General features: G+C 42.1%; 1 protein-coding gene across 1 annotated transcript; it reads right to left on the bottom strand.

Moving 5' to 3' along the window:
• Window positions 1–2,475: 2,475 nt before the first annotated feature.
• Window positions 2,476–9,696, bottom strand: LOC307019881 (uncharacterized protein; the record flags this gene model as incomplete). Its single annotated transcript, XM_079650984.1, has 3 exons — window positions 9,526–9,696; window positions 7,313–9,052; window positions 2,476–2,501 (listed from the first exon to the last, which is right to left on the bottom strand). The coding sequence occupies exons 2-3, from the start codon at window positions 8,319–8,321 to the stop codon at window positions 2,476–2,478; spliced, it is 1,035 nt and encodes a 344-aa protein (XP_079507110.1). The 5' UTR covers window positions 8,322–9,052; window positions 9,526–9,696.
• Between the last annotated feature and the right edge of the window lie 241 nt (window positions 9,697–9,937).

Genomic DNA, 9,937 nt, shown 5'->3' with positions numbered 1-9,937 from the left:
GACATGCGGCTATACCAGCAATGCTACACTGTGTGATGCTGGGACGGGCTGAACTCACCAGGATTCGCGGAACCACACGTGACGTCACGACACAGCACCAAGCAGCGGCAAGTTTGAATCCAGACTTTTCTGGATACCTCTGAATTTGACCCATTTTCCCGATATTAACAAGTGATTTACAGCAAATAGGAAACGATATTCGATCTATATCACGTGTTACTGGAATAAGACCCAACAAGTTAATGCATTTTGAAACAGTTCTATGATCTTTCAGCTACAGTAAATTACGCAAGATAAGGACTTTAAGCTTATGTATTCAGTTATTATTCAATGGTATACTAAAATCCATGTGAAAAAAAATTAGCTTCTCACTGTTCTCAGGTCAAATATTTATATGTGATTAAAAATGCGATTAATTGCGATTAATTAATTACAAAGCCTGTAATTAATTAGATTAATTGTTTTAATCGAGTCCCGGCCCTAATATATATATTGTAGTGCCGAGAGATAGGGAGTCAGAGGCGGTGCATCGAAGGTGCAAAGTTGTCTTTAATAGAGAGCTGCAAAGGACATGTTGTCGGGTCGCAGCCCGGGACGACAAGAGGAAGAGCCAGGAGGGCACACAATATATATAAGGAACACACAACAGGTCCGTGTGGAAACAAAACGCCAATTGTAGTTCCATGTGTGAATTATGAACCAGTGTATCAATACGTGGTCACCACAATATATATATATATATATTTCCATTTATTTTTATTATATTGTTAATATTTAAAATAAATTATAATATATTTATATTTTATATATAAAAATCGGTCTCATGTTACCACTCTGTAAGCCAAGAGTTGTTAATTTAGCAATGCCTTAGCTTGAAGAACAGGGACACAACTAATGACAATAGCATATGGTGGTATATTGTAACGGAGGTGATCTCTGGGGCCATAGATCTCGGCCTCCATTACGGATTGTGTAGCTTCGTTGGTGGCGAAGTGTATGTTGTTTTTGCATCTGTCTGTGTTTTTAGTTTGTCTGTCTCTGTTTGCTAGTTTTGTTTTGAAAAGTGTTCCCCTTCCCCCTGTCTGTTACTGTTGATTGTGTGCACCTGGTGCCCTGTGTTGTCTCCTCCCCCCTCACCTGTATCCTGTTGGGTTGATTGTTCTGTGTGCATTTAGGCTCTGGGGTATTTCTGTTGGGCTGGTAGTGTATTGCGGCTTTCACACCAGCGCTTTTCCCGTTCTAGCTCCGAGCTAGAGCTTTTCTGGTTCAGCTCCGGTTTCCCTTTTCTGCCCCCGCTTTGTTCACACCGCCCAGAGCCCGACTGGTGCTGCCGCTGCTGCGTCATGACGTCACCGTTTACATCGCTGATTTGCTCCCCAACGGCATTACGGCGCTCACAACAGCAATGGGGGACTGCGTCGGGTCGATGATCGTGTTGCTTTTAATCACACGAAGCCAGATTAAATTAAATAACGACTTCTCCAACCTTATGCTTTTCTCCAGAGTGCTGTGATTCATTGTTTATTAATGTGTTTCAGCGGCATTTACCGACCGCTGCAGTGCTGGCTGCTCTTCCACGGGAGTTTATTCTCCCGTTGGCTCACGGTTAGCTCACACTGCAGCGGCCGCTCTAAAGTATTCACTGTCCGACTGTCACACAAGCAGCTGATACATATCCTCAGTTCCCCTTAAGTGAATGTGTGTCAGTCTGAATTGAAGCTGTTTGGCATCACAACGCTAAAGTTTCTCTGGTATAAAATGGGTGATGTTAGCATAGCAACCAAAGCTAAACTGACTACTTGCTATTGCTATCCTATTGAGTCATAAACCGTTTTTTACAGTCGTATTTTTATTATGATTCTACTTGTGATAGTCGGACACGACAATCTGTGCAGCCCATGTATTGATTCCATCCGATAGCTGCTATAATACAAAACAAAACGTCTGCCTCTCTCCACAATGATCAATAACAGTGAACGATGGTCAAAGTAAGGTACAAATAAACAGAATCACACGAAGCCTGATTATTGTTGCCCAATTAAACTGTGAATATTCACTCAAATAAATACAATATATAATAAAATAAACATTAAGGTGCAGCATTTCGATGAACTGGAATAATCTGTATTTGAACTGTACTGTACTAGTACCTAAGCAGCCAGTTTGACATTATGACTTGCTTGTCATTGTATTTTCATGTTTTTTTAAAGAAAAATGAACTTGTCCAAATTGCTTGCCAAAAGGGCAGATCTGCTAGCACTAACAATGTCTCCTGCTGTGGAGAACACACTCTCGCTAGGGACAGAGGTAGCAGATACAGCCAGGTAGTGCTTTGCTAACATGGCAACATAAGGATATTTGGCATTTGTAATAGCTTTGGCTCGGTATGAACTTTTTGCGAGTGGTGGAGGCTTAAATGCTAGTGGGAGTTAATAATAATAATAATAATAATAAATTCGATTTATAAAGCACCTTTCATTTCTCACAGCAATCCCAAGGTGCTACAGGAGGCATAATAAAAACAAACAAAATAAACAAAAGTTTAATCAAAAGCTTTTTTGAAAAGAAAGGTTTTTAAGCCTTTCTTGAAGGCATCAGTGGTCTGTGGAGTCCTCAGGTGGTCTGGGAGGGAATTCCACAGGTGAGGAGCAGCTGCACAGAAAGCCCGATCCCCCATTGTGCGGAGTTTGGTCCTCGGGGGGCGAAGCCGATGATTAGTTGTGGAGCGGAGGTTGCATGTGGAGGTTTGAGATGTGAGAAGTTCCTTCAGGTATGGAGGAGCGTTCCCGTGGATGCAGTTGGGTTTGCACTTCAGTCTTTTTTCTTTTGGTACCGGTGATATTCACGTTTGGGTGATGCCTTTTCAAATGAGTGTGCAAGTTTGATGTATTGCCAGACGCGTAACCAATTTTAGTTGAAAAATGCAGACAAACAGCTTTGGTTCGGTCCACCTGTCTTTGTCCGTCATCCTTGTACGTAACTGCGAAGCCAAAATGTTCCCAAACCGGAGACTTCAATGATGCTGGAGGATTTTCGAGCTCAATTTTATCTGCGTTCGCTATTTCGACAGTTCCTCAAATTACTGACTACATTTGAACGGATCCCTGTGACCAGCTCTCATAGTGTGCCTCTTGTCCAATGAAACGACTTGGTCGCTCTATGACGCGTTGAACCCAATGTGAGCAAATTACTCTGAATGCTGCGAATACGTACAAATCAGAGTTCCCGTTAGTTGGTAATTACCGGACTACGAACGGTAAAATATGCTGAAGACCGGCAAATCTAAATCTCTCCGGTCATTGTGTCCGGTCAAAATATATTTCCCCTTAGCGCAATACCGCATCAGTTGCGCCAATTATGTGACAGACAAAAGAGTATGTGACAGACAAGAATAGTCAATTCTAATGTCTAACACGTAATGTGGAGAAAGAGATGTCCTGTATGGGTTGATTGTGCGTTGATCTGTTTGTAATGCCTCTGGGTTCCGGTCGGCATGTAAACAAATGCATAATGCTGCGCTATACTTTGCGGCCTCACCCGGTTGCATAGCGACTTCACCTGGTTGCATAGCGACCTCACCCAGTTACATAGCGGCGCTTATTGTTTAGGTGTCTTTTAATAAGCAGGTAGTCATATCATTAGCTAGATCTGATCGATATGGACATAAACGCGAGTGAAGTCTAATCTGACGGGAGAGAGAGGTCAGTTGCTGTTGACGAGTCGACACGCAGCTCTGCATGATCACATGCAGCGGTGAGCGGAACAAAACATACTTCAGGTTAGAATATCACACGTAGCTATTTTAATTACCTCTCAAACTACCTAAACTAGTTATAGATATGTTTAGTTTTACTGTCGGGTCACTCATTACTGATCCGCGAGTTGCATGATACTGACGGGCTGAGAGGGAAAGAGCGCTCCGTTTATTATTCCCGTGTTATTGTAAGTTACTGTACACTTTTGAATAGTTAATCTACTATAATTAGTTTGTTTAATATCATATCAATTTGTTTTAAAGCTCAATAAATAACAAAGAAGACCTTTGACCGGCACTTTTCTCATTGTGTCCGGAAGATTTAATCTATAACGGACACGTTGACCGGCGAAAAAATATTCTAACGGAAACTCGGTACGAATAGGTATACCGTTACACCCCTACGAGTGACGTGGTGTTGATGCTCCAGGAGAGGTCCTCAGTGATGTGCACCCCCAGGAATGTAGTGCTGCTCACTTGCTCCACAGCAGCACCATATATGTAATTATATAATATTTACTGTCATTATTTATATATATATATATATATATATATATATATATATATATATATATATATACAATGGGTATCAGATATATACAAATATATAAAAAACATATCTATGATGTGTTTTGCTCAAAATATCAAACAGATCATGCATTTTAGACATCCATTTTAGACATGCCTCATATCCCTCTGTTTCAGCCGTGTTAGAGAATGGCTGATTCTCTGCAGGCCCCGCCCCCTTTTGAGCAGCAGGCAAACTGTGGCCGTTTCTCAATCTCGAGGATTCTGGCCAATATTTCAAGGATACTACGTCATCGAGTGCCGCCGAAGGACTGTTCCAATCCCCAGCATACTTGGAATTCCACCGAGGCCGCGTCCTTGGTTTGGGGGAAATTTCGAGGCTGCACATGGGTAGACTTCGCGTCCTTAAAATCCCCACAATGCTTTGCGCACGGATCAATTAAAAAACCCTTGCGGAGAATTGCTGAACCGACGCAGCACACATTTAAATGTAAGTAGCCTATGCAGGGGCGTAGCTGGAAATTCTGGGCCCCATGAAAGAATCTATTTGTGGGCCCCCAATCCATGCGAGTGCGCATTAGCGCGCACGCTAAAAAAAATGTGGCCATTTATTTATTGATGAAAACGCATAATATGGTTTTTACCTATACATTCGGATCAGCAGTTCAGCACCAGTTCAGGATGTCGCATTGCGTTCATCTTCAATGAATGGACCAATGCAATAGTCTACCAAACAACCTTGAGTTGCACTAGCTAGGCATATTTTCCCCTATTCTTGTGACAATGTTTTCTGATACTCAACATACAAAAGCTGTTACTTGTCCTGTCTCTCTGTAATCCCATCTCCAACACAAATAGTCTACTCAAGCACACTATTAGGTTGACAGACACTTACATTTTGATGTGCTCTGAAGTATACAATCGTTCCCTGCTTGGATATACCTTTTACGAAGCAGATTTTGAACTGTCGCGGGCAGAGCACTAGCTTTTTTGCTGTAGCGGCCGGGTTGCTGCCTTTCTCAGCAGAGTGCTAAAGCCCTACCTGTTACACGCGCAAGTAATTCGAGGAGGCGCGAGTGACAAGTGTTGAGTTATTGGTGGGGACAATTCAGGATTCTTGGATACTGGTGGGGTCAGAACCTTGCGTCCACCCCCAAAACGACACGATGAAACCCAACCTCGAAAACCCTGTTGAAGTTAATGAACTGTAATGGACTGCAAGAAATCAACATGCACTGACTATCAACTTTATCTTCTGTCTATTTAATTGAAAATTACACCCAATACAGGAATGAACAAACAAAAAATCTCAACATTCTTTGACTTATTAAATTAAGATTTGAACAACACAAGGACAAAAGTATAAATTAACTGAAGATTTGAACATAATTATAAAACAATAAACTCTCAGGACATGAACACACTTACAGCAAACAATGAAAAATGTAGTGCGAGAGGACTATGCATCAGATAGTAATTGTTCACAATGTGGGCTGTAGCCTGTCAGCTTACTATAGGGAAACATCCCACAATCCTGTCATAGACTGGATTTTTATTCCTAAATCCCGAACGCCAATCGCCGGACCTTCTTGGTGGCAAAATCTTTTACGAGCTCTTTGAAATCAAGTGACAGAGCCAGCTTGCTTTCAATCGATAACATTGCAAGGCTGTTCAACCTCTCTTGCGACATGGTAGATCTTAAATAGCTCTTGATAAGTTTCAACTTACTAAATGATCTTTCACCACCAGCTACGGTAACTGGGAGCGTCAAGAAAATTCTGAGGGCAATGCAAACGTCTCCAAAAATGCTCTGGAGTTCCATCTTGTATATTGCATTCAGTAGATCAAGAGAGCTACAATCAGGGGGGAAAGTGGCAGAAAATATTTTATTGAGATGCCTTATCTCACTCTCAAACTGATCTGTGAGATCCTGTGAGTATTTCTCCCTCAGTGGCTGACACACAGAAGCCATGACACTGTCACTCAACTTCCCAATTTTAAGTATGGCAGCAAATTCTTCAACAATATTTGCTGTTGTTTGGAACCGAGTGTCCAAGTCACTTATGATCTGGTCCATGGCAGTGAGAAACACAGTGTTACGGAATGTTGTTTCTGGCCTATCCTCCTGACCTGTTCCTTCAGCAGTTTCATCATGAAACCTCTTCCTCCTCCTCTCACGGCAAAGTTCTTTTTTGAAATGAGGTGGAACCTCCATTTCCTTAGCTACCATTGATGCCTCAGACAGAATAGCATCCCATCCATTTCTGAGAGTCTGCATCTCATCTCTTAGTGCAGCAACATTACCTGCCTCCACCTCTATTGAGATTTTCCCTGACTGGAGTATCACATTTCTGTCATCAATAGATTGCAATACTTTCACCCAAATGGTGAGAAGGACAATGGCATCAAATGACATGAGGTAGTTCCTCAGACCAACAGCTTCAGATCTGGCCTCACCTGTGAGACTGCATGAGCTCAGTATGGTAGCAAGGGCTTCAATGACACCAGGTAGGTGCTTTGCTACAGGTTTCACAGCATCAATTCTCGCACTCCAGCGAGTGTCAGATAGCCTATGTACAGAGCAACCTGTTTTCTTTTTGTATATAGACCAACGAGATGGACTGGCACTTACAAATGTGTAGAGGCGGTTAATGTAACCAAAAAAGTTGGATACTTCAGGGCTCGATTCTGCAGCATGCACGCCTACCAGATTCAACGTGTGGGAGGCACAAGGTGAGAAAGTAGCAAGATTATTATTTTTCAGTATTTGTGCTTGGACTCCCTTGATTTTCCCTGACATATTCGCCCCATTATCATACCCTTGCCCCCTGCAATCACTAATGTCTATCCCTAGATCCAGAAGCACACTCTCCATCATGCCTGCTATTTCACATCCTGTTTTTCTGTTGAAATCTTTGAATTCAATAAATCTTTCAGTGATCTCCCATTCGCCTGTGTCTTCATTATAATGTACATATCTTATGAGCACAACATTTTGCTCGGTGTGGGAAATGTCAGGCGCTGCATCACAAATGATTCCATAGTATATGGCATCCTCCCTTTCCGTCAGAATGGTTTTTAAAACCTTTCCCCCACACAATTCAATAAACTCGTTCTGGATGTCTGGGCTCAGATAATGAGTTAGCTGGCTTCCTTTTTTGGATGTCCTGATTTTGTCTAAGTGGTCTTTCAAGAGTGGATCATATCGTGACAAAAGTTCTAGCGTACCTACAAAATTTCCATTGTGGACATCGCCCAAAGCATGCGTTTTACCTCGGAAAGCTAAATTCCTCGTTGCCAAGTGCAGAGTGACATCAAGGAGTCTCTGCAAGATAGCTTTGTTTTTCTCAATTTCAGACTGTAGCTCTCTCTGCAACTGATGATCAACGCCACATGCAGTCATAACCGAACACTGTAGGTGTTTCCATCGCAAATAACAGTCCCTGTGATTCCTACTTGTTTCATGGCTTGGGAATTTATCATACATGCGACCCCACTCGACGTCACACATCTTGTATCCCTGGTCACTACTCAAAGCACTAAGAGAGGGTATTTTTTGCTCCTTGGAGAAAAGAACACATGGTATGCAGAACAGTGCATTTGCACTTTCACTGTGAATCAACCAGTCCCTTTTCACTTTTCCCCTACCCTTATCTGCTTTGGTGTATTTCAAGTAATCTGGAAATCTCTTTCCCTTTGAATCATGTGGAATTTCTTGATCTGTTTCTCGCATTGCTAATTTCTTTACAATAGTTGCCCTGTCCTTGTCACTCATCCTAGCTGGGAACAACCCTGGGTCAAGTGATAGCAGATCTTCTACCTCAGACACCACTACAGGTGGCTCAGTATCTGTGGCATCCTGTGTCGGAGCCTCACTTTGTCCCTGACATTGACTGTCCATAGCTGCTTCCTCCTCATCTGTGCTGCTTTCATGGTCCTCGACCTCTTCTTGTACTGGTACCTCTGCCTCTTCACCTCTGCTCTCCTCGTTGGCTGCCTTGCTCGAAGGCCCTGGCTCTAGAGTATCCATAGTGTACATAATTTATAAAATGCCCTATAATAGTAATAACACAGTACAGCTCGAGCTATCTCTTAATTGTTATAATAATAATAATAATAATAATAATAATAATAATAATAATCATTTGTATAGATATTTTTCAATTGCTCAAATCTAGCTATAGCTACTGTAACAACCTCAATTTAATGTGCCAGTGGTCAATGGTATTGCAATTACTGGAAGAACTAGAGTAACTAAATGTGAATATTACCTAAAGTTGTATTCAATGCATGGTAAGCATATTTAAAATCTGTTTGTTAACCCCAAGCCCTGCTGCTTTACCTCCCTCTCCTTCAACTGGGAACCGGCCTGAGGGAAGGGGTACTGATCCTGAAGCCGCATCTGTGCATTAGAGCAGATGTGATTAGCATGTAACATTATACAGGTTAGGTTAGCTAGCCATAGCAAAAGGGCATAGCTGCTGGATACAAATTCACTGGGCTCATCGACACTCATCTAATTTTTGATAGCAACAGGTAGCTAACGTCAGCCACAAAATGTTGGCTAAGCTGTTATGGGCTTCAAAACCAGTTCTGTGAATAAATACCTTTCTTGTGAAAATACTTGGTGACTATCTGTCGACCTCTTTTATTATTTTCCTCTTGCTGACGTTTTTTCTTTCGTTTCTGAGCTCCTGATTCATGAGCTGTAGAGGACATTTTCCTGTCAGTCTGTTCAAGCTGCAAGCTGCTGGTGCACTGCTGTGCCGCCTAGTTATAGTTGAAAGTGGGGGTGCAAGATTAGTAACTGGCAGGCAAGGGGTGGTTTGGAGTGGGTCAGGCACGACCACCTCCATGGCAGAATTGTTTTAATTTAATGAACACCTGTACGTGCAATTTCCTGCAATATAGAGCACAGAACTGTCTCAAAATCCTATGGGATCCTAAAGGATTCCTATAGGGTTCCAAAAACGTATAGAGATTCCTATAGCATTTTTTGACTAGGGATGTTATCCTAGGTCTCTTTCTCACTTCCTCTGCCTCCTCCCTGAGTCTGCACAGTCACCACATCATTCTACATTAAGGAGAGCAATACACTTATGAGTACACTGAACTGGTTTGAATACACAATCTTTATGCTACTCTGTAAAGAAAGGGAGAGAGGGGGGAATATATTATCCAAGTATTTGTGTCTTAATTTGTTATGTTATCCTACACTTTAAGCTGACTGATATTTCCATTACCTGTAACTCTTGTGTCTCTTTCTCTCCTTCTCTGCCTCCTCCCTGAGTCTGCACTGTCACCACCACATCATTCTACACAGGAGAGCAATACACGTATGAATACACTGAACTGGGTTGAATACATGATTTTTTATTTTTTCTGCCATGTTCTACCTGGTTGGCTGGCTGGCCACACACACACACACACACACACACACACACACACACACACACACACACACACACACACACACACACACACACACACACACACACACACACACACACACACACACACACACACACACACACACACACACAGTGTGCAGGTTAGTTACAGTAGGAGATGGGCTTCTATCATATTATCTTCTATCATTCTATAATTCCTTCTTCTTTTATTTTCATTTCAGGTAGTTGTACCTTAAGAGAATTG

The sequence above is a fragment of the Notothenia rossii genome, assembly GCF_949606895.1.
Source record: "Notothenia rossii genome assembly, chromosome: 9".
Classification (NCBI taxonomy): domain Eukaryota; kingdom Metazoa; phylum Chordata; class Actinopteri; order Perciformes; family Nototheniidae; genus Notothenia; species Notothenia rossii.
Note: the sequence above shows the minus strand (reverse complement) of the source record. Positions and strands in the feature narration are given on the sequence as shown.